At 49.7% G+C, this 25,094-nt stretch overlaps 2 protein-coding genes across 2 annotated transcripts; one reads left to right on the top strand and one right to left on the bottom strand.

The window, feature by feature from the left end:
* Positions 1-1,236: 1,236 nt before the first annotated feature.
* Positions 1,237-3,603, bottom strand: APOC3 (apolipoprotein C3). Its single transcript, XM_082626890.1, has 4 exons — positions 3,585-3,603; positions 2,877-2,944; positions 2,588-2,711; positions 1,237-1,520 (listed from the first exon to the last, which is right to left on the bottom strand). Exons 2-4 carry the CDS (start codon positions 2,929-2,931, stop codon positions 1,400-1,402), a joined length of 300 nt encoding a protein of 99 aa, XP_082483016.1. The 5' UTR covers positions 2,932-2,944; positions 3,585-3,603; the 3' UTR covers positions 1,237-1,399.
* A 4,449-nt stretch (positions 3,604-8,052) lies between these two features.
* On the top strand, positions 8,053-10,661 carry APOA4 (apolipoprotein A4). The gene is made up of 3 exons (XM_082629730.1): positions 8,053-8,224; positions 8,589-8,715; positions 9,511-10,661. The coding sequence occupies exons 1-3, from the start codon at positions 8,176-8,178 to the stop codon at positions 10,517-10,519; spliced, it is 1,185 nt and encodes a 394-aa protein (XP_082485856.1). The 5' UTR covers positions 8,053-8,175; the 3' UTR covers positions 10,520-10,661.
* Positions 10,662-25,094: the final 14,433 nt, after the last annotated feature.

The following is a 25,094-nucleotide window of genomic DNA, read 5'->3' as shown; positions in this document are numbered from 1 at the left end:
GCCCTGGTGCTGGAAAATCTACCCGTCCTCTACCTCCAGTGTATCTTAACGGCTCTTGGATAAAGGAGTGGGCTTTTTTAGTTCCTAACCATCCTGAGCTACAATAGGCGTCAAGCCCAGATTTGGGTGAGAACATTTTCCAGGTGTGGGTGCCGGGATCCCTGGCCAAGTGGGCCCAAAGAGAAGCCCAGGTGGACTTCCAAAGAGAGAGCAGACGTCTCCCAGTGAGGCTGGATGTCCTGATGCCACCAAGATCTGTCAAGGAGCCTTTGACACCTGGCATGGGAGTAACGAAGCCTTTTTCTGTGTCAGCTGAGCAGAATGTGGACAGCTGTCCTGGGCTTGAGGTCCAGCTCTGCTGTTTGCTGACTCAGTGACATTGGGCATGTGCCTTCACCTTTCTGAGCCTCAGTCTTGTCATTGGAAGAGTGGGGGGCTGCTCAAGTAGTCTGTAGTTCTGGAATTCTCTGACGTGAACATCTGTTGGGTAGTGGGGACACAAGGGGCACAGCCTGTGTTGGGTGACCTTGGGTTCCTCCTTAGTTCCCAGGACACTGGCCCCTCCCCCACTCCAATCCTGGTCCCAAGGGGACAATCAGCTCAGCCTGTCGTGACATGGCAGCCATTTACCAGGTGCCTTTGATGTCCCAGGTGCTGTGCACTGTCTCCTTTCCTTCATTCATTCTCAACAAACCTACAGTGGATGGGGTATCATTGTACCCACTTTACAGATAAGAGACGGAGGCTGATATGAAGTGATAGAGTCAAGACTAGAGCCCAGATGTATCTACTTTAACTACTGCCCCCTCGGCCTCCTTCCCTCAAACGTGGTTGAGAGGGCCAGGTGCCCGGTCGGGGCAAGTCAACTCCAGAATTTTGATGATCACACACAGTCTCAATTCTGATGATGACATAAAATGCCAGGCGCAGGGCCTGGCACAGAGCACACACTCAAGACATGTTACACAGCACTTGACAGTTTATCAAAGTCTTGCCAAACCTAGCATCCCCTTTGCTCCTCCACGCAAACCTGTGGAGGCAGGCAGGGTAGGTAGGGTTATTCCTACCTTACCCCATGCAGCTGCTAAGAGGTGGGTGCGACACCAGCCCCAGGCTTGCCTGAGTTGGAGTCAGTCCTGAACCCACCCACGGAAGAGCCCCGGCCCATTCCCGCGCCCAAACATACATGGCACGTGTGGGACATCCCACTCATGGCAGCTTCTTGTCCAGCTTTATTGGAAGGACAGCACACCCAGGGGGTGGGCCAGGTCTGGGGTGGGGTGGGAGGGCACTGAGAATGTCGTCCCTTTCAAGCGACCTTTGGGGGCAGCCCTGGGAGACTGCAGGACCCAAGGAACTGGCAGGATGGATGGGCAGGTGGACTTGGGGTACCGAGATCTCAGACGGCCTCAGGTGAAGGCGGTATGGGGTTCGGGGCAGAATCCCAGAATTCAGAGAACTTGCCCTTGAACGTGCTCCAGTAGTCTTTGAGGGAGCTGAAGCTGTCGGTCACCCAGCCTCTGAGGGTCAAATCAGTGAGGGGAACAAACAGGGTGGGGATGAGAGCAGGTCTCTAGGCAGTGGCAACCATGGGGCTCCCACCATATCCCCACTGTTCCTCCCAGCACCTTCTCAACTCCACCCAGCAATGCTCCAAGACCTCAGGCAGGGACTCCCTACAGCTGCCACCCCAGGAAAAGACACCGAAGGTGATGATGGGACCCCCAGCACAAGCCAAATCCGAGTTTCTCCAGGTGGGGGCAGACCTTTGTGCCACGTGGGTCTGAAGCAAGCTGGAGAGGAGTGATTGAGTGGGGAGATGTGTAAGGTCAAGACTGCCGTTCTAGTCTAGGCGAATGAGACGCCCTAGAATTGTACATCCTCGTGGCTCTGAGCGGGGCGGGGCCGGGAGAAGCAGTCTCTCATTTAGAAAATCGTCAGAGGGTTGATTAGCTGCATGAAATGGGGCAGGTCACTTGGTAAAGTGAGCCTTGGTTTTCTCATCTGCAGAATGGGGAAAATAATACCCTCTCCACAGCGGGTTCTGAGGACTAAAAATGTTTGTGAACGCCTCTGCTATGGAAATGCCGGCCAATGCGGGTGAAGAGGAGGCGGGGAAGGGGGCTGGGGAGAGCAGAGGGCTAGTGGGCGGGGCAGGGTGGGAGAGGAAGGACCGGCTTCTGCTCACACGGGCCCCAGGGCTTGGAACAAGGCAGAGACACATGCACGCACGCACGCACACACACACGCACGCACACACACACACAGACACACACAAACACCCCGGGCTGAAATTGGGTCAGGTGGAGCCAAACCTAGAGCCAGACTATCAGAAAAGGAAAATGGAAGTGAAGGCTGAACGGCTTTCCTCAGAGCCACGCGGGGCACGGAGGGAGAAAGGAGGGAAGACAAAGGGATAAGAGGCGGGGTTTGGTGCCCTCTCCCTGCGAGCGAGCCTGTTTTACAGACAGAAAGGCTCAGAGAGGCGCAGGTCCTTGGTGGCCATGGGAAAGCCACAGCCCTCCTCCTGGGTTCTCACCAAGTCAGGGGCAGGTGGGGGGCCGGGGGCAGGGAAGGGAGGGCGTACCTGGCCTGCTGGGCCACTTGGGACTCCTGCACGCTGGTCAGTGCATCCTTGGCAGTCTTGGTGGCCTGCTTCATGTAGTCCTGCATTTTGCCCAGAAGGGAGGCATCATCTGCCTCGGAAGCTTCTGTGAGGAGAGTGGGGCTGAGTGGGGTCGATCAGCCTCTGGGGAACTCTTGGCTCCTGCCCAGCCACTCATCGGGGCCCGAGATCCCCAAGCCGCCTGCCAAGGGTCCTCCAGGCAGATAGCGGCCCATTCCCCACCCCCAGCCCAGTCCCACCAGCTGCTTACGGGCAGAGGCCAGGAGCGCCAGGAGGGCAGCAACGAGGAGGACCCGGGGCTGCATGGCACCTTTGTTCCTGCAGGGAAGTGTCCTGTGAGGGGTGCCCCACATCCCCCCACTGCCGCTGAGCCCTCCCTGGGGAGACGCAGTGGCCCCTAAAGTAGGACCTGAGCTGGGTCAGGCCAGGAGGAGGAAGGGCCTGTTCCCGTCCTAGTATGGGGGAGGCTAAGGGCTTTCAGATAGGGTACTTGGGGGACCCAGGCCAGAGAGAGGGAGGAGTGGCATGGAGCAGAAACCCCACCAGACCGGGAATCAAGACACCTGGGTTCTGGCCAGGTTTCTGCCACTAAAATGCTGTGTGACTCTGGGTAGCTTTCTGTACCCTCCAGACCTCCGTTTTTCTGCCTGGGGTAGGACTGGGGTGTCTAAGGCTTCTTCCAGTCCTAAGCGTGCAGAATGCATGGAAAATGGAGCCAGTGCCAGCCCCAGCTCTGCCACTACGCTCTATGTAGCTTTGGGCCAGTGACCTTCCCCCACGGACCTCGGTTTCCCCAGAATGCCTTGGGGAGGGGACGCTCATCGAGCCCTAAGGCTTCCTCGGTTCTAGCAGGCTCTTCTCCAGGCTTTGCAGGCTGGGCTGGGCAGGGACCCCCGTCTGGCCCTCCCCATCCTGCTCTCCTTCTCCTCCTCCTCCTCCTCCCCCCAGGGGGCATTACCTGGAGCAGCTGCTTCTTGGGATGAACTGAGTAAGCAGGCAAGAGGGTTCTGACCTGTTTTATATTGTCCCCAGGGCAGCGGGCACTGAGGGCCCAGGGAGCCGGGCAAAGGTCACCTGCTGATCAATCTAGACCAGGGCCTGAGAGAGGGTAGCCAGAGGCAGTCAGACCTGCTGGGAGTTGGGAAATCTCTAGAAAGCTACGGGTGCCCATGCTGCTCTCTGCTCCCCCTGTAGCCCAGGTGGGCTCAGGACCTGGGGGTGGCTTGGGCCTGGGGAGACCCCATTCCTCCTAGCAGCCTGGCTCCCCAGGGAGAGGCTGGCGAAATGGGAGAAGGGATTAGAGGACAAACCTCAGCCCTCCACACTTGGGTTCCAGGTCCTTCCCACCCCTCCACCCCCCAGCCCCAAGCCCTGACAACAGCCTGCAAGGGGTGTGGGTGAGGGGGATGGGCTGTTTCAGACTCGGGAACAACTCAGCGGGTCGGGATGGGGTGCCTAGAGTGAAGTCACAGAAGACCTATGGGCAGAGGCTTGTGCGGGGAGGGGGGACACAGTTGAGGGCACACAGCCACCTCCCCAGCATCTCCATCTCTGGGCTTCAGTCCCTGTGCTGCTTACCCAGAAGCCTCCTTGAGCTGATCCCAGAGCAGGGGGTGGTGGGAGAAGGTCAAAGGCCGCTCTGAGTCCCAGGCCTTTATCCTACCATCCCCTCCTCCTCACCTTGCCCTCTGGACCCACTGATAACATTCCCTGGGACAGGATCCAGGCTCATGGTTGGGGCCCTCCCCAAACTGCGGCAGCTGGGATTGAGTCCCAGCGCTGAGCACTCTCACCTCAGGCTTCAGCTTCCTCAGCTTGGAAATAACGGCCCTCATAGTCCCCTGGCTGGCTAGGCAACTGGAAGGAACCAAGGTTGTGGTGAGGCTGGTCTGGTGGGGAGAGGGGCCAGATGAGCTCTACAGGGGCAGTTAGCTGTCCAGGAAGGGCCTGGGCCCTTCTCGGGGTGAGGTGTCCCTTGGGTTCACACTGGGAGCTGTAGCCTGGATGGCAGGATCAGGGGCCTTTGTCTTCTGGATGTGAAGACGTCAGAGCCAAGAAATTCTAGGCTTAAATGATGACTTTGGCACTTACTCATATGACCCAGGGCCAGAGATCTAACACCTCAGTGCCTCGATGTTCTCCTCTGTAAAATGGGGCTAGAATACCAATATGCCAGAATCGTGGTGAAATGTAAATGAGATATGTACAAAGCAGCTGGTTCATGGAGGGGGCTTCATAAATCTCTCTCCCTTTCTCCCAAACACCTTGTCCTTCCCTAGACAGCATAGTCTGAAGGTGGGAGGAACCTCCAATGTAGAAGGAGAGCTTTTGACAGGCGGCCATTTTCTCAGGAGGAAGTAACTAAACCCACAGTGTGAAATCACAGGCCTGAGAAAGTGACCTGGCTCTACCCTCAGAATTCTTTATCTGTGGCTGAGACTTGAAGTTTCTCCATACAGATTCATTCCTTTGACTTAGACCTCGTTATCTGCTAAAATACAAATAGATTCCTGTGAAGTAGACATTATTAACCCCATTTTACAGGTAAGAAACCTAAGGCAGGGCCAGAGGCATACCCAAGTACCCATAGCCCATCATTGGCAGAGCTGGGAACCAGAATCCAGGTCTTCAAATAGCCACACTGGTACCAAACCGTTTGGAGAGATGAGACCCTTGGAGATTTGTGTCACTCACTCATCAGTCAATCCGTTTCAGACCCTGAGTACAGATTTTGGTGGTGGGTGGGGAGGAAAGGAAGGTGATTAGGAGTTCACGGAGGCTTTGGACATTGGGGAAGGTAGAGGGCAACTGTGTCCACTTCCCTCTTCTGTTCTGGCCTGTTCCTTGGCCCCAGAGGTGAGGGCCACCCTGGGAGTCCAGGTTCCAGGCTGGGCTGGGGCAGGCTAGAATGGGCTGGCTGGAGCCCTTGGACCTGTTTCCTCCAGCTCTCTTTCCATGCGTGTGGAGGGTCTGGAGGAGGCTGTGTTCTCTCTCCTGCTCGGCAATGGGCCACTGATCCCAGGGAGGTCAGAAGACGCTGGCAGAGAGACCCAGTGGTGAGGTGCCGAGCTGGGTAGAGAACCTGGGTGTGCGGGCCCATGCAGCTGGGTTGCGACATGCCATGGGGCCTGGGACCTTAACTCTTTCAAAGGGCTTGGCGCCTTTTTGTGCCTGTATCCCTCCCAGCAGCTCCAGCTGGGTCTCAGTAGGGCTATCTCAGTAAGGGTCTTATCGGTGGCCCAGACTAGGCCACCTCTCCCCGCCTTCTTCTCTCCCTCCCACGACCATGGCTCCCCTGGAATGAGGAGACTGCTCCAGGCTTGGCCCCCAGACCATAACTGGTGGTGGGAGAAGGAGGGGTGCGGGGGAGAAGGCCCGACCTGCTGGGGCCAAAAATGGTCCTCTGGGGTTGGATTGACTCTGCTTCCACTTGTGTCCGAGTGAGGCTTAGCACATGAGTCTCTGTGACCCATGCCCCTTCCACAAGGCTGGACTGGGCAGTGCTGATTCAGCCCTGCCAGCCAGAAGCCCACTGCTCAGACTGTCAGTCCAGGAGGCCAAACTCAACTGTCCCTGGTGACTCATTGCCCTCCTCACCTCTGGCCTGGAGGGGGGAAGGGATGGGGCACTGACCTTTGCATCCAGCCCAGGCTGGACTGTGCCTGATTCGGGAGTGTTGCACGGAGGTAAAGCTTTCAGGGGTAAAACATGGCTCATGCTTGATGAGCACTCACTCTGCTCCAGGCACCATTCCCAGCATTACTCAGATTATTATCTCCCTGACTCCCCAGGAGGCGGGTACTATTCTACGCCCTGCTGAGGCAGACGGGGCTCAGAGAGGTTAAGAGACTCACCCAAGATCACACAGTCAGTACGTGGGGAGCCCACACGCAAACCCAGGGCGTCCGACTCCAGCACCGGAACCCTTAATAACTACTGCGAGATGGCACGGGCTTCTCCAGAAAGGAGGAGCTCCCTGATGCTGGAAGTGACCCTGGGTGGTGTGGGCCACTGCTGGGTAGTGGGGACTCTGCAGAAGGGGTGCAAGCATCAGAAAGCCTTCTAGCTGCCTTCCATCCCACGATACATCAAGCCACTTCTGGTATATGAAAAAATGGAGACATGGAAGTCAGGGTTAGCACAACTGTGGTCTATTCAAATGGCAGACTACTGGAAGCCCATCTACGTGCCGGGCACTGTGGTCACAGAGGACAGCCAACAGCGCGATACGATGGATCTCATCTCATAGTCTCTCACGGTGACGTGTGTGGTCCAGCAGAGGGGCCCAAGCTGACCAGGCTGTGTCGCCTCCTTGGTGGATATCTTCCTGTGTGTGATCTCATTTGGAGAGAACCTTGGAAGCCCAAGTAGAAGATCTCCTGGACACCACCACCATTCCTATCATCCCCTGGTGAGAGGCCCTGTGAGAGCCTCAGGTCCTGTGATTCTTCACAAGCTGACTGCTCCCACCCAGGGGGTGTGGCTGGAGAGGTGGGCAGACATCAGGCCTCGGGCCAGCCCACCCCTCACCCTGCATCATGCCTGCCTGATGACCCCCGGAGGGCTGGATCTAACTCTGCCACTCTCAATGGAGCAGCAAGCACTCTACTGTATTCCCTGCTTTGATCCAAATCAGGAAAATAGTAATATTATTATTAACAACAATAACAACGAATTTTTAGTGCTTACTCTGTCAGGCACTATACTACTCACTTCACCAGCAATATCTCATTTAATATACCCAACAACCCCATTTTTCAAAGGAGAAACTGAGGCTCAGGGCTAGGCCAAGTTGAATCACTAGACCAAGGTGACACACTTGGTAGTGATGGGACATGAAGCACACTTACAGTTAACACCTTCAACACGGGACAGCCCCCAACTCCACCCATCTTCCCAAAGGCTTGCAGGGGTCCCCTGCTCCTGGGTGCACCTTGACCAGAGCCCTGGATCTCAGCTCGCCGCCCGCACCTGTGGCCCTGGATGTCCCAATCCAGAGTCTGGTGCTCTGAGATCGAGTCCGGGTCTGGGGATGTAGGAGTGGGAGGGGGCCACTCCTCACTGGAGCAGACAGAGGAGCTGTGAACTTTGCCTCCCCATCACCCCCACCAAGCCTGGCACAGACTTAGAGCTGCCACAGGGCCTCTGGGTTATCAGTCCCAGGCTCAGGTGTTCCCTAGGCCTTGTTTCTTCCCCAGCTCATGCCCCCCACCCATCCTCCCTTCAATGCTGGGTGGGGCAAGTGCACAGAGCAGCTGCTTCTGACTGCTGCCCGGGCTCCAGTCTGCCGTCAGCTTCCACGTTGCCTTAGGGTTACAAAAGTCCAAGAGGCCTCCTGGGAATGTGTCACCTTCCAGCGTGGAGTCACAATGGGGAGGAAGGCGGGGAGTGCAGCCCGGTGGGGATTTAAATGTCTGGCTGGCTCTGAGCTTCAATCAGTTCGAACAGCAGCATAGGTGAGCTGCCTGAGAACCTCTCCTTTGGCCCCTCTGAATCCAGGAAGGATCCAGTGCAGTAAGAGACTTTTCCAGCCCAGCAAGGAGCCCAGGATGTTCCTGAAGGCTGTGGTCCTGAGCCTGGCCCTGGTGGCTGTCACCGGTGAGTAGGAGCTGCCTTTGGATGGGACTTTCAGGCAGGACCCATCTGTTGCATCAGCCAGGGAAGGGTGGAGAGTCTGGGGCCAAGGTAAGAGGACAGTTCCGAGTGCCTGTCAGCCCACAGCTGGATGCAGGCGGCTGCCCCATTGCCACCCGGCTCACAGGAGCTAGTCCATTCACAGAGGTGGGCCCCCTGGCATTGGTGCTATACCCGTTTTACATACCCCCGTGGCTTCCAACTAGCCAAGCGTAGAGAAGGAAATCAGGGGCTGGGCTCCCCCCATCATCCGGTCTGCAGCTCAAGGTTGGTGCAGAGGGGCAGGGGAGGAGACAGGTCCTCATGAATTGCTCTGTTTTCCACCCAGGTGCCCAGGCGGAGGTCAATGCCGACCAGGTGGCCACTGTGATTTGGGACTACTTCAGCCAGCTGAGCAACAATGCCAAGAAGGCTGTGGAACATCTCCAGAAGTCTGAGCTCACCCAGCAGCTCAAGTAAGAGGGGCAGAGCTTGCAAGGTGGAGCTTCTTAAAGGCCATGCAATGAGTGGGCAAGGGCTGAAATCAGAGGCAGGAGACCTGAGCTTAGGATACCCACTGCCCTGCCACCAACTCACTGCTGACCCAAGGTCTCCAGACCTGGGATCCACATATACAAACAGAAAAGTTGGGCTGAATAATCCCTGCTTTAACTTTCTAGAGCATGACGAATGGCCACATCTTAGTATTGAGGCTTGCAGAAGAAAGGAAGGGAAAGAAATGTCATGTGAGCTGGCTTCTAATACATTCCAGAAGAACAAGCCTCTGTGAAATCATGGGAAGGGCGGTGGGGATATTTGGCAAGCTTCTGAGGGTGGGCACATGGCAGGGAAGCAGCACCTGGTGTGGCTAAAAGATGCTGGAAGAGGTCCAGAACATAACATTCTACTAGAGAATGTGATCTCTGTCATAGCACACCTGGGCTGGGCTCAGAGTCCACACTTTTTACTTTACAGGTAAGCAGAGGAAAGCAAACTGCTCCAGCTCACATGATAGGTAGATACTGTGACTCAAGCTCAGGGGGAGATTCAGAGATACAAGTTCAATGTTAATACCTTAGTCTATTACATCCATTTGCTCAGATCATGATCCACCATAGGGAAGGCCACAGGGAGAAGATGGGTGAACTCAGTACCCTGCACACTCACCTGTCCTAGGCAGGTGTGTGTAAGGTGAGTGCTATGTAAGGAGTCAAGGTCCTGGCATGGAGTGCCAAGCATAACGGTGCCCCCCTTGTGTCCTTCCGCCCCAGCACCCTCTTCCAAGACAAACTCGGGGAAGTGAACACCTACACGGATGACCTGCAGAAGAAGCTGGTGCCCTTTGCCATGGAGCTGCACGAACGCCTGACCGAAGACTCAGAGAAGCTGAAGGAGGAGATCCGGAAAGAGCTGGAGGAGCTGCGGGCCCGGCTGCTGCCCCACGCCAGCGAGGTGAGCCAGCAGATCGGGGCCAACATGCGCCAGCTGCAACAGCGCCTGGAGCCCTACGCGGAGGAGCTGCGCGCGCAGGTCAACGCCCAGACCCAGCAGCTGCAGCGCCAGTTGACGCCGTACGCCCAGCGCGTGGAGGCGGTGCTGAGGCAGAACGTGGACAACCTGCAGGCCTCGCTGGCGCCCTACGCCGACGAGCTCAAGGCCAAGATCGACCAGCACGTGGAGGAGCTCAAGGCGCGCCTCACGCCCTACGCCGACGAGCTCAAGGCCAAGATCGACCAGCACGTGGAGGAGCTGCGCCGCAGCCTGGCCCCCTACGCGCAGGACGTCCAGGGGAAGCTCAGCCACCAGCTCGAGGGCCTGTCCTTCCAGATGAAGAAGCACGCCGAGGAGCTGAAGGCCAAGATCTCGGGCAGCGCGGAGGAGCTGCGGCAGAAGCTGGTGCCCATGGCCGAGAGCGTGCGCGGCAATCTGAAGGGCAACACCCTGGAGCTGCAGAAGTCGCTCACCGAGCTGAGCAGCCACCTGGACCAGCAGGTGGAGAAATTCCGCCACACCGTGGGGTCCTACGGCGAGACCTTCAACAGAGCTATGGTGCAGCAGGTGGAGGGGCTCAGGCAGAAGCTGGGCCCCCTGGCGGGGGATGTGGAACACCACCTGAGCTTCCTGGAGAAGGACCTGCGGGACAAAGTCAACACCTTCTTCAACACCCTCAAGGAGGAAGAGATCCAGGCCCCCGCCCTCACCTCCACCCTCAAGGAGGAAGAGATCCAGGCCCCCGCCCTCACCGCCCAGGAGCAGACGCCGGCCCCTTTGGAGGGCTGAGCTGCCCCACCACTGACACCTGCCCTTCCCTGCCCCCTGCCTGTCTGTCTGTCCCAAAGCAGTTCTGGTACAAACCCGTGGATATCTGTCCAGTGGACGGTGACACTACCTCTCGCTACTCAATAAAGCTGCTGAGAAGCTAGCCCAGTCTGGTTACAATGTGAATCCTTGGTGTTGCAGGGCCTGAGGTGAGAGCTTGGCAAAGCTTAGCAGGGGCTGCCAGGGGCTGCTTAGAGGGACACGGAGGGCTGGGAGGTGCGACGGGGGGAGGGGGGAGGGCAGGGTGTGCTGAGAGAGGTGTGGGGATAGCTCTAAGGGGGAGGTGGCTAAAGATGTCACGTGTTATCCAAAGATGAAATATGCAACCCATTTCTATTCACTTAGCCAACAAGTGTCTTCAATTAAGTACATTCACCTCATTGTGCAACCATCACTACCATCCATCTCCAGAACCTTTTCATCTTCCCAACTGAAACTCTATGCCCATTAAACAGTAACTTTCCCCAGGTCCTCGGCAACCACTACTTTCCGTCTCAGTGAGTTTGCCTCCTCTAGATATTTCTTGTATGTGGAATCATAGACACCAGACAATGAGCAAAATAGCTTTTGTGGAGCATCTGTCTGATAATGTGCTTCACTCTGAGAGGGCCACCGAGGTAGTCAGGACATGGTCTTTGGCTTTGGAGAGCTCACGGCTCAGTGGGAGAGACTGTCCCTCCTGGCATAAGCTCTTTTGTGCCTTTCACCTGACTTATTTATGTGAATTTTGATTTATTCTACCCCATCCCGTCACACTTCCATTATATCGATTCATGCTTATTTCAGAAATTTCTTGACTGCTAAACCCATGGTCTCCAGAGTTGAGGAATGCGGCCTAGAGACCTGGCAGAGTCCTGGGAGGTGGGGAGGAGCAGGTGCCCATGGGGCCCTAGTGAGCTGTGCCCTGGAGCCTCCCGCAAAGGGGCCTGTCGGTCTGGGGCCCGGGTTGCCAACTGCTGGGGCAGGGGGCAGGGGAAGAGAGGAGCCGGGCCCTGAGCAGCCTCATCAGCACAGCCAGCTGTGGACAGCTGCTGCAGCCTCGGAGGTGGGGTAACCCCCACCCTCAGAGGCTCACAGACCCTCCCCAGGAGGGAGCCCCAGAGAAGGGCCAGTTCAAGCCTTTGTCCCAAATGACTTGACCTCCCAGCTGTTAGCTCTGACCCCAGGTCTCCAAGTCTAGCCCGGCACCCCTTTCCTTCCCGGAATGGGAGTACAGGGCTTTCAAGGGAAAGACACCAAGGGACAACAGGGAGTAAAAGAGGAAGCTACCCCCTGCCCCACACCCCAAGATCATGGCCAATAAGGAACGACCAGTGGCAGAAGCTTCTAGAAGTTTTAAATACAGAGATGACACTAAAGCTGACACTCTACTCATTAGTGCTAGATGCTTTAAAAAACCATGGTATACGTACCACATCGACTCATATACTCCTTACAACAGACAGTGACATCAAAGATGCAGTCGGTGAGAAAAAGGCAGTACAGGGTGCTGAAGTAACGTTATCTAGCAAGTGGTGGAATTGAGGTTGGAACCCAGGCCATCCAGCTAGAGAACGTTACTTTTAACTACCAGGCTGTGGCGCCTCCAGGGTAGGCCCAGCACGGTGGGAAGTGTAAGCGCCACCAAGAATCCCATAGAGAAGAGGGGATGCCCACTACACAAGGATGCCCACTACACAGAAGAAAGAACTCTCTAAACCTAGATGGTAAATTCATCAGGTCTCCTCTCTGGAGAATGGGATTTTTCTTTCTACTTTATAGATTTATGTAGTGTTGGGACTTTAAGATAATGTTTTAGTATTAATTTTTTATTGTGGTAAAATATATATAACATAAAATTTGCCATTTTAACCATTTTAAGTGTACAGTTTAGTGGCATTAATTACATTCACAATGTTGTACAACCATCACCTCTATCTCCAAAATTTCTTCATCACCAAACAGAAACTCTGTATCCATTAAGTAATTCCCCATTACCACTCCCCCATTCCACCCCCTGGTAATTGCCTGTCTGCTTTCTGTCTCTCAGAGTTTGCCTATTCTAGATAGTTCATGTAAGTGGAATCATACAATAGTTTTACTTTTGTGTCTGGCTTCTTCCACTTAGCGTAATGTTTTTAGGATTCACTCGTGTCATAGCATATATCAGAATTTCATTCCTTTTGACCGCTGGATACTATTCCATTGCATGTATAGATCACATTCTGTTTATCCATTCATCTGTCTGTGCACACTTGTGTTGCTTCCACCTTTTGGCTGTTGTGAAGAATGCAGCTATGCATATGGGTATAGAAATACCTCTTCAAGTCCCTACTTTCAATTTTTCTGTGAATATACTCAGAAGTGGAATTGCTGGATCACACGGTAATTCTGTTTAATTTTTTGAGGAAACTCCACGTTGTGTTTTACAGCAGCTACACAATTTTACGTCCCCACCAACAGCGCACAAGGGTTTGTTTTCTCTCGTCTTCTCCAACACTTGTTATTTTCTGTTGTTGTATTTAAAAATAGGCATCCTAATAGTATTACTTTAAAAACTAGAAACAAACAAACAAACAAATATTCACCAGAGTTTCGCCAGGATCCTGTTTTTACCACCTGGCAAGACTGAAGCACTTACACACGGGAGAACTGAGCCCTAAGAGTCCCTTGCGAGTGGCAGGGGAGGGTGTTTTCTGGACTCCGGTGCAGCCCACATCAGTATCTCCCAATGGTCCTCCCAGAGCCCAGCACAAGTTCAGGCCTGAAGCTCCCCCAGCTACCTCTGGCTCTTCGGGTGAACTGGAGATAACAGACTCCTCCGTGCGCATGGGTTAGTGCACCAAACCGAGGGTCGACCAGCACGAGTGTGGGCCAGGCTGAGACATTAGCCATACCCCTGCACCCTTCCACAAAGCTTGAAGGTAAAAAGTCATCTGAGAACGTCCGAGGGGTCACGGCCCCTGAAGTGTCTGGTGGTTGGCATGGCCCTGATTAGGGAGAGAAGAGAACAACAGGGTAAAGGGAGGCGGGGCCCGCTCTCCTCTTGAACCCACAGGGCATTTCTGCTGTTGAGGGATTGCCCAGCTGGATCAAAAGCAGCTCCCGCATGGGGACACAGTGTTCTCTTGGCATTGTCATAGGACACCTTGCGCTCCCAGGAAGAGGAGCACAGGCAGTGGTGCACTCTGGGGCGAGAAACAACAAGCGTGGGGTTATCCAGGGACTTCTGTATCTGAAAGCACCAAGAGTGGGACCATGTTATGTCGCTGTGTGATGACAAGCAGCTAATAATGGAGACCTCAGAATTGCCCGTTGGCAGAAGAACGAGGATGTGAGTTGCTGGTTCTGAGATGGTGGCTTAGTGGTACGGTGAGTAAAGAACTAAGACCTAGAAGAACAAAATCACAGGGCGTTAGGATTGGAGGGATCTGTCTTGTGTCTCAGTCCAGTTCCTCTGACATCATCTCTAATAAATATCCTAACTCTACACTCACAGACCCTTGAGGTCAGGCACCCCACTCGTTTGTTCATCATTGCATTCACAGTGTGGTAGTCAGCCTCTGAGACTGAGCCTCATCTCTCTGGTACTCACGACCTGTGTGGCCCCTCTCACATTGAAGAGGGCTGACCTAGGTGATCAATAGGCTTTGTGAAAGGCATGGTATATGACTCCCAAAGCTAGGGCATAATGGCCATTGTGGCTTCCATCCTGCTTTCTCTTAGACTGTTGACTCTGAGGGAAGACAGCCACCACGTTGTACTGTTGTGATGACACTCAGGCAGCCCCGTGGAGGGGTCCACATAGGAAGGAACTACAGCCCCTCCTCAACAGCCAACACCGACTTGCCAGCCATACGAGTGAGCCACCTTGGAAACAGATCCTCCAGCCTTGGTCAAGCCTTCAGATGAGTGTAGACCCAGGCAGCGTCCTACTTGCAATCTCATGACAGATCCCGAACCAGAACCACACAGCCAAGCCACTGACCCACAGAAACTGTGAGAGATCATAAGACATTAAATTTGGGGGTGATTTGCAATGCAGCAATGGCTAACTAATACACAGTGCCTAGCCCAGTGCCCAGCACATGGCCAACATGCAATCACTCAGTGAATGAATCCTGCTTAGTATTGAACACCTCCACTGACAGCCAACTTACCACCACCCCAAACAATTGATTCTATCTTTGGACAACTCTGTTCAAGATTATCAAAATTTTAAAAATTAAATTGGTTCTTTCTCAATCCAGCTTTGTTCTAATTTTTACTCCTCTTTTGAGCCACAGAATAATTACAATTCCTTCATACACATGTTCTGCCCACAGGAAATCTATCCAGAGACTCCTTGCACAAAAACCCAAACCTTGTGGACAAAATTGAGCCTGAAATGTGCCATACTTCACAGCTGCCTTGGGATGAAGAATTTTGGTTGGTTTCTGCGAGGGCAGAGGTCTTGTCTATCTTGTTTATTATTCTTGTATAGTCAATGCCCAGCACAATGACTTAGCAGGTGCTCAATAAATATTTATTGGATAAATGAATGAATTTAATAAATCTTTATTCTCTTGCTCAGTGGTACAGTATATGTATGTTCATCTTTACCAGGTAATGCTAAATTGTTTTCTAAGATGATTGTACCACTTTTTCTCAGTCGCTTCCAATAATAGGACCCTCCTGGACAAGTCTTCTAATTTTCTTTTCACTCATTTTTTCCATCTCTGCATGCTCTCCTTTCTGGGAGATTTCCTCACACTTTATTCAGTTTTCTGTTTCTACAATTGTGTTTTTAATTTGCAAGGGCTTTTTAAAAAAAAATTCTGTGAATGTTCTTTTGTAGTATCCTGTTCTTGTTTCATCATTGTAATATATTCTTTTAACCCTCTGATGATATTAATGGTATTTTTAAGTGTTCTTCTGTCTGCATAGTCTCAGTTTTCTTCAAGTTCCTTTTTAAATGTCTGTTTGCTTTGGTCTCTATCTTTCATGTTGGGATCTTTCCTCAAATGCCTGGTAAACTTTGCTTATCTGCTTAAACTGCAGAGTGGGGATTTTAAAGCTGATTAGAAGCTCCATGTACATGAGTACATAGTATTGTTGACTATGAGCTTCACTGTTGGGTGATCCACTGGAAAGTTTAGTTCGGGAACCCCCAAAGTAAAAATAGTTAGGTATTTTCCTTTGAGCAGGTCATGTTTCCCTAGGGAGTTTCTCCTACTCTCCTGCCTGGAGGGTAAAGGCCTGGATACCAGTGCTCCCGGGGCCAAGTGGAAGAAGCAGGATGGGACTCAGCATTCAGAGGGCACACTTTGATTTAATCCCTCTATTTCTGGTACTCAGAGCTCTGCCAGGCATTCTCTGCCTGTCCTCAACTCTGCCAGGCATTCTCTTTCCACAGATATTCGGTCTTCCCCTTTTCAGAGAATAAACCTCCAATCTTCCGCTAAGGTGAGAGAGAAAAGCTAAAGCTTTTCCAGCTTTTTAAATAGTTTTAGCCAATCTTTCGTATTTTACAACAGCCTCTTCATTCACGTCTCTTTTCAGTGGTTCCTGGTGCTCCAGGTCAGGGCTGGCAATGTATGGCTGTGCAAGCTGTGCAGGGCACAACTCCGAGTGCACCTTTCCCACACTGTAGACATCATGGAATTGTATATTTATTATGACAAACTTCTGGTAGATGGCAGTAGAGTGTCTTGAGAAGAGGGAGGGTATTACTAATTCATACACGGGTGTAACATTGGCTAGCAGAAGATTTACTACAATTCCTTAACATTTTGAGAATTCAGTGCAATAAATCAGGTTGGCACTCATCTTTCCCCACTGCCAACTTCAGATCTGTTTGCTCAGGCTTGCTAAATTAGTTGCAACTTGTCTGTCTGCTTTCTAGCTTTCAAAATTTTGCTGTGGTCTTTTTTTCCATTCTTTTTGTCTCTATGGGTCTACATCTTTTCTAAAAAAAAAAATTTCTTCACTATATATATATATATATATATATATATATATATTTTTTTTTTTTTTTTTTTTTTTTTTTTTTTTTTTTTTTGCAGTACACGGGCCTCTCACTGTTGTGGCCTCTCCTGTTGCGGAGCACAGGCTCCAGACGGGCAGGCTCAGCGGCCATGGCTCACGGGCCCAGCCGCTCCACGGCATGTGGGATCTTCCCAGACCGGGGCACGAACCCGTGTCCCCTGCATTGGGAGGCGGACTCTCAACCACTGCACCACCAGGGAAGCCCTCTTCACTATATTTTGAGGGAGGTTTCAGAGAAAAGTGAAATTAGATACATGCACTCCATTTGTATCTGAAAATCCATGAAAGTAACAGAGACAGAAAATGCCTGAAGGCTTTGTGGTGCACCTTTCCTTTAGAGTCTAAGCCACTGGTTCCCACCTGGGAGGTTAACTGGTCCTAACACTGGGGAGTCTCAGTATTACTGCAAAGGGTTTGTGAATAGGGATATACCTGTTTAGAAAATGTTCTTCCATTTAAAAATTAATGGTAAGGGAATAACCACAGAATGCATGCATTTAGCTATGAAAGTGTTCATTACATTGCTGTTTATAATTTTAAAAATTAAGAAAACACAATGTACAAGAGGGGATTGTTAAATTTTGATATGTCCGCATTAATTTCTATTAAAAATTATATTGTGAATGAACATTAACTGACATGGATTGTAAGTATGGCATATTTCTAAACAATAAATCAGGCTACTAAACAGTCTGAGTGCATAAAAATAAATTTGTAAAAAAAAATCTAAACATATGCCTAGATTAAAAAAAAATTGGAGAATATACAAGTGCTGATGGTGGGAATATAGGTGATTACATATATATTTTGCTTATCTGCAATGTATGCTTTTTCTATATTGTATTCTTTTAAGTATTAATGAAATAAAAAGCTGTTTATTAATGTTAGTTAATATTTTAATAGACAGGACTTCCTACTAAAAAAATATCAGGCACTCTTAATCCTATCCACAGATCTCATCACCAGAAACGTAGATATTTGGGCTTCCTCACCTTGATCTTATTGCCATCTCTCAGTGACTTTTAATACGATTCAAAAGTCCTTGTATACAAAGTCCCATCGAGATGTTTATTTTGCAACTCATGTTTGGAAAAGCTTTATTTTCTTTTTGATTCTGGTCTGTTTCTTTCTTCTGCTTACGACAATTATGTAACTCACTGAATCTCCCTCCTCATGGATTTCCAGGAAACCCAAAGCCAATGCGAAAGTCAACTATTGCAACTTTGTCATCCGTTATTGCTTGTGCTTGTGTTCTTCAGGTCTTGTGCTTTCTCAGGTCATGATTTTCTTCTACAATCTTTATTTTCACTGGTCCCGAGGGTCTTCTCTCTTTCTCTCTCTCATCATCATCATCATCATCATCACCACCATCACCATCGCCATCACCATCATCATCATCATCACCATCATCATCATTTCAGTTTTCACTGTCAGGAGCCTCAAACCTTTGGTGATGAAGGAGGGTTTACATAAGCAAAACCCAAACAACTAAGGTCCTTATCTTTGTTGGCCCCCATCAGTGTGTTGACTCAGACTGTGCTCAGTACATTTTGTGGTATCAGAGTCCATGTCAATAGCTAGGTCCCATCTAGCTATTGCAGCACCAGTAGGTGTTTCTGGCACAAATATCGCGTTGGGGGCAGTTCTGAGGCACAGTGGATCATGACCTGTGGAGGCCACGGTTGACAAGGCTAAAGACCTAAGGACCTGGTGCTCTGGCTATAACTAGAGCTGCTTCTACCTCCATAGGGGACAGGAGAGAAGGGGCACCGAGGGGGGCATATTTAAGTATGGGATGGGACAAGGAAGGAGGGGTGGACTCCCCTCCCTGTGATGACTTGGCAGCTGTCCCGAGCTTGGCTGTCCTTTCCCTGGCTGGCCCTGAGCTATTGTTCCTGTCCCCAGATCAGCTTACACATGGACCCTGGCTCCCCTGTGTTTCAACAGCCCTCTTTCTACTGAATCATTAATTCCTGGCACCTGGCTTTCTACTGAGCACGTGGGTCCCTGGGTCCCCCAGTAAGGTGTGTAGATGTTTTGTGTGGTACCAGCCCCACGAGCAGGGTTCTCTCTCATCCTGAGCATGAGTTGGCGTACTAAGCATGGACTTCAGAGTTAGACAGACCCGGGATTGGCCCAGGGCAAGACCCTGAGCAAGTTCCCGAATCCCTCTGAGCCTCAGTTTCTCAGTAAGTAAAATGAGGATAACAATACCTACCTCGGAGTATTGATTTGAGCATTACAGATGATAAAGGGTAAATACCAGGCACATGGGAGTTGCTCAGTAGAGGGGTTATAGTTATCAAGTATTTTCAAATCCTACTGGGCCAGACTCTGAGAGGCAGAGGGATGTGCAGATGTGCTCAGGCTACCTTCCTACCACCACACTCTAGCCATACTGAGCCCTTCATCCATACTATGGATTGCATAGCTTCTGGCCTCCACGTCTTTTCTCTTGCTGGGCATCCTGCTTCTTCCCTTCATCACACGGAGAACTCGTCCTTTGCTGTGTAGCACTTGGAACATCCCTGGGCTCACAGTGTAATCTAGTTGGGTGTTACTTGGTACCAAGTTCACCTCCAGACCCGGCGGGGTGTCTGGAACACAGTAAGTGGTCCCACTCTTGAGGTCCCAACCATGTCGGTCTCAGTGTCAACGGCTGCCTTCATCAAGGCTTTGGACATGTTGGATGCAACATTAGCCTCTCTTCTAAACCCACTGTGCCTCGCATCCCTTTCATTCCTGGTCACAGCCCCCAAAGTAAGGCTCTCTGGCAAGATGAATACTCCTACTCTCTCCTGCATCCTTCTTTGTTTATTCTCTCTACCCAACACCCCAAAGTTCTCTTCCCTCCCAATTTTCCCACTGCCCCATGGATCAGATGCCTCTGCATCTTCAGCCTTGCCTAGAACTCTCTCCACTTCCTGGCCTTTGTGGGAACTTGGCCTTTGTGCAGGATGCCTGCTCCCTGGTTTCTCCTGCAACCCTCCTTCACAGAGGCAGACGATTTGCAGCCCGGTTGCTGTTTCCAGGCCACTGACTCCTGGAGGCTGGCTCCACCTGGCCATGCTCCCTCACTGGTCCTCATTCTTGACCTCCACATTTACTACAGACTTCAGCATCTGGCTCTTAGTTGACCATCTATCTCTTCTCCTCGGAGCTTGCCTTCCTGCCTGTGGCACCATGTATATGGGAAACCCATCCAAACACCTTCCCTCTCAACTCCTTGACCTCCTCAATTTCAGCATCCTTTTCCTCTGTTTCATTTCAGCCACAGTGCCCATCCTTCTGATCTCTCATTCTCTCTCTCATATTCACGGCTCCTGCTTCCATCATTCCCATCCAGTGCATTACTTCAACAACTCTTTTGCAATTCCCTGGACCCTTTGTCCCCTTGTCTTTCTCTTTCATTTTCCTCACAAAAAGCTGGCTTCTGGGCTTCCCTGGCGCAGTGGTTGAGAATCCGCCTGCTAATGCAGGGGACATGGGTTCGAGCCCTGGTCTGGGAAGATCCCATATGCCACAGAGCAACTAAGCCTGTGTGCCACAACTACTGAGCCCGCGTGCCGCAACTACTGAAGCCCACACGCCTAGAGCCTGTGCTCCGCAATAAGAGAAGCCACTGCAATGAGAAGCCCGTGCACAGCAACGAAGAGTAGCCCCTGCTCGCCGCAACTAGAGAAAGCCCGCACATAGCAACGAAGACCCAATGCGGCCAAAAATAAAAATACATAAAATAAATAAATTTATATATGTTAAAAAAAAGCTGGCTTCTGCTTTTTCAACTTCACCTTATGGAACCCTGTTAGAGAAGACTGTGCTATGATTTATGCCACTGTAAATTCAGACCTCCAGCTTTTAGTGGGCCCTGGGCTAGTCTGTTAATTAAGACTTCTATGAGTTCCTTCTCAATTCTCTCTCCTATTCCCCCAAAGCAGCTACACCAAAGGTCCGTTCAAGCCCCTTCCTTCCTTCATTTCTCCTCACTTCCCTCTATCTAGCTTCTACATCCATGGAGCCACTGCATCTGCCTCTATTGGGCTAACCAGGAGCCTCTTGTGTACAAAACCAGCGATACTCTTCAGCCTTTATTTCCTTTATCTCTCCATCAATTTAATCTCTTCCCTTTTATTTTTAAAATTTTACACTGAAATATTTCAAACATACATACAAGTACATGTGACAGAGTTATTAACATCCATGCACTCCTTTCCAAGATTCAACAAATATTAATGTTCATGTCTTAGAATCTTTTTTTTTTTTTTTTTTTTTGCGGCACGCGGGCCTCTCACTGTTGTGGCCTCTCCCGTTGCGGAGCACAGACTCCGGACGCGCAGGCTCAGAGGCCATGGCTCACGGGCCCAGTCACTCCGCGGCATGTGGGATCTTCCCGGACCGGGTTACGAACCCGTATCCCCTGCATCGGCAGGCGGACTCTCAACCACTGCGCCACCAGGGAAGCCCCAGAATCTTTTTTTAAAGGAATAGAATCTGACAGATATAGTGAAAGTCCCTCCCCATTTCCTTTCTCTCCCCAAAGTCTATCACTAGCCTGAAGTTGGTGAGTCTCCTTTCCATCCATGGTTTATTCTTTTATATATATCTATGTAGCCAAAATGATATGCAGTATTGTTTCACATGCTATAAAATTTTAAGTGATTAATATAAAATTGTTTGTATCCTCCTGCACATTGCTTTCTTCCACTTTACATTATGTTTGGGAGACATATCCATGTTAATACGTACATATCAAACATGTTTATTTTTACCAGCTAATGTTAATACTCCACTCTGTGAATTTTCCGTCATTTATTTGTCCATCTATTTATGACATTTATGTTGTTTCCCTTTCTTTTTCTTTCCTTTCTTGCTTCCTTTCTTTCTTTCTTTTTCTTTTTTTGCTATTACAAATAAAGTTTGGATTTCCCTTGAGGTATGTACTTGTGATGGTAAAGATTCTCTGCTTCCTGGGGTGTACAGAGTTCTTTATATATCAAGTTTGTTGACTATTATTCGCACCTTTTTTCTGTGATTCTATCAGTTTTGAGAAGATGGCACTAAAATCACCTATCAAATTTGTCAAGTTCTCTTTGAGACTCAGCAGTTTTTTGTTTATGTCTTTTGAGGCTATATGGTTAGGTTTTTTTTTTTTTAATAAAGCTATTTATTTATTTTTGGCTGCGTTGGGTCTTTGTTGCTGTACGTGGGCTTTCTCTAGTTGAGGAGAGCGGGGGCTGCTCTTCGTTGTGGTGCGCAGGCTTCTCTTGTTGCAGAGCACAGGCTCTAGGTCCACGGGCTTCAGTAGTTGTGGCTCATGGGCTCTAGAGCGCAGGCTCAGTAGTTGTGGTGCACGGGCTTAGTTGCTCTGCGGTATGTGGGATCTTCCTGGACCAGGGCCCGAACCCATGTCCCCTGCATTGGCAGGCGGATTCTTAACCATTGCGCCACCTGGGAAGTCCCTTCCCCACCTGGGAAGTCACTACTGTTAGGTTTTATCTTTTCCTGGTGAATTTTTCTTTCTATTAATCCTTTTTGCCCCAAAGCTTATGTGTTCTGATATTATATTGTCATACCTGCTTTCTTTTGATTAATTTTTGTCTGGTATGTCTTTTTAAAGCCTTCCACTCTCCCCCGACACTTTGTTAAAGGTTACTTTCTCTGACATTATATTACAGGTGTGCCTCTTTAAACAGAAAATGTGGAATTTTTGTAAAGTCTGATGTGAAAATAATAATAATAACAATAATAACTTCTTACACAGCACTTACTATGTGCCAAGCATTGCTCTGAGTGTTTTAATTTTATTTTTAAATATATTAAATCATTTATTTCCCAAAGAACCTATGAATTAGACCATACTATATGCTATAATTATCTCCATTTTACTAATAAGGAAACTGATGCACAGAGAAGTTAAATAACTTGCCCAAGGTCAAAGAGCTAATCCATGTTAGCATTTTAACCCAGGCAGTCTAGCTCCAGATTTGATGCTCCATGGGCTGGTTTAATCTGTTTCCTTTTATTGTGATTATTGATTTATCTCTATCATATTATTTTATATTTTCTATTTACCATGGTATTTCTTTGCTTCTTTTATCTTCCTGCTTGTACTTCTATTTGTTTTATTGTATTCTTTTAAAAAATAGTTTTTTGTACTTTTTTTTTTGTTTTTTGTTTTTTGCGGCATGGGGGCCTCTCACTGTCGTGGCCTCTCCCGTTGTGGAGCACAGGCTCCGGACGCGCAGGCTCAGCAGCCATGGCTCACGGGCCCAGCCATGGCTCACGGGCCCAGCCGCTCCACGGCACGTGGGATCCTCCCAGACCGGGGCACGAACCCGCGTCCCCTGCACCGGCAGGCGGACTCCCAACCACTGCGCCACCAGGGAAGCCCAAAAAATAGTTTTTTGTACTTTTAAATTCTGCTTTTATTTCATCAAAGCACACAGTTTTAAAAGTCCAACAAGTCTACAAGTTAGTATAAAAAAACAGAAGTCCCTCAAGCTCATCCCCATTTTCCACTCTGCAAAAACAACTTTTGGCTCTTAGAAAATCTTATTACTCTGATGTTTCAATTTTAGCTTTATCTTATCTTCAGGCTTATGGTTATCCACTAATGGTCAATGAAAATTGGGTTCTCTTCCACATATACACAACTTGTACACATAACACACACACACACACACACACACACACACATTCTATCCCCTGCCTTTCTGAAATGAAGCAGGACCCTGTGGGGCTCTCCTGACTTCAAATCCTTTCCGTGTCCCCCATTTCTTGTTTGAAGGAAAAAGGCTTCAGCCTCCTAGACCTTCCCTGAGTTCCAAAAGTTAGACTTAAACAGTTACTGATTAGGGAGGGGAGGTATTGCTGAAACAAAGGAGGATCAGACAAGAAACAATGGTGCAGTGATAAAGCAGTGTCCTGGTTGTCCTCAAGCAATATACATATACATACATATCTTTCAGTTCTTCTGCAGAAATGGGGTTCCCACCCAGGTGGAAGATGGTAACTTCAGGCTGAGCACAAGATTCCTGGAACACAGCCTTGTTACCCCACAACCAACCAATCAGAAGAAAGTCATACACCCTGCATCCCTCACCCCAAATTTTGCCTTTACAAACTTGTACCCTCAAACCATTGGGGATTTCAAGGTTTCTGAGCATGAGCTACACATTCTCCTTGCTTGGCCCTTGCAATAAACCTTTCTCTGCTCCAAACTCCGATGTTTCTGTTTGTTTGGACTCCCTGTATGTCAGGCACACGAACTTGCGTTCCATAATGTCTTCTCTTTCTCTTTGTGAAACAGGAGGGAAGGAGGCAGGGCACAACTTTTGAAAGAATGACATAACCCAAGGACATGACATAAAGTGATTAAAACCAAATGGGTCCAAGATGGTGGACAAGTCGACTTCCACTAGATCTTGAGCCTCAGTATAGGCTCACATCAGCAAGCTAAATGACATGTCCACAGGTGCCATGACAGTTCCAAGACTGACCATAAGGATCAAAAAGTGGGCAGTGACCCAGTTCCTGGAAATCCCAACCCCTTCCTAAAATAGCTGGAATACTCCTCCCACTCATTAGCCTATGAAATTAACCTCTTCTATAAAAATTGACAACCCCATACCCTGGTGTCTTTCTCACCTTCTGAGATGGCCCACACTCTGTGTGTGGAGTGTGTTTCTCTCTAAATAAATCCACTTGTTACCTATTGCTTTTTCTCTCACTGAATTCTTTCTGTGATGAGACATCAAGAATCTGAGTTTCATTAAATCCTGAAACCAGGTGTGTGATCTCAGTTGGAAGACTGTGGGTTTTGGCTGGGTTTGAGTCCCAGCATGTGGGTTCAAGTCCCAATCTGAGGTACACGGTTTCATTTGTGGTCATGAAAAGTCACGATGAAGTGCTTTTGTGTGGGTCTATTTGCAACCACTTCCTTAGGCATGAGAGTACTTGATAGGCCCTTTCAATCTGGAAATTCATTTCCTGAATAATTTCTTTGATGGTTTCCCTTATTCTGTCTTTTGGTGGAACTCTTATTGTCTGAATGTTAGACCTCCTGGATTGTTTCTCTCATCTTCTAAATTTTCTCTTCTCTTTACCAACTTTCTTTATCTTGTAACCCTTCTATTGAGTTTTGGTTTGTTTATTTTGATTAGTTTCATTTCTGTTATATTTTTTAATTTCCAAGAGCTTTTTTTCTGGTCATCCATATTGACATTTAAAGAAAAATCCTATTGTTGTTTTATGGTTAAAATATCTTCTTCTTCTTCTTCTTTTTTTTTTTTAACCACACTGTATGGCATGTGGAACTTCCCCAACCAGGGATGGAACCCGTACTCCCTGCACTGGAAACACAGAGTCTTAACCACTGGACCACCGGGGAAGTCCTAAAATATCTTTTCTTACATCTCTCTGCATTTTTCTTTTTTTCTTTTCTTCTCCCTGCAAAGACTCTTTCCCTACATTGCTGTTTTCTATTTTTTATTTTGGCCCACATTTTTCATATGAGAGACTCTCCTTAGAT

This window comes from Mesoplodon mirus (genome assembly GCF_964341445.2).
Source record: "Mesoplodon mirus genome assembly, chromosome: 7".
Lineage (NCBI taxonomy): Eukaryota > Metazoa > Chordata > Mammalia > Artiodactyla > Ziphiidae > Mesoplodon > Mesoplodon mirus.
This window is presented reverse-complemented; position numbering and strand designations above follow the sequence as displayed.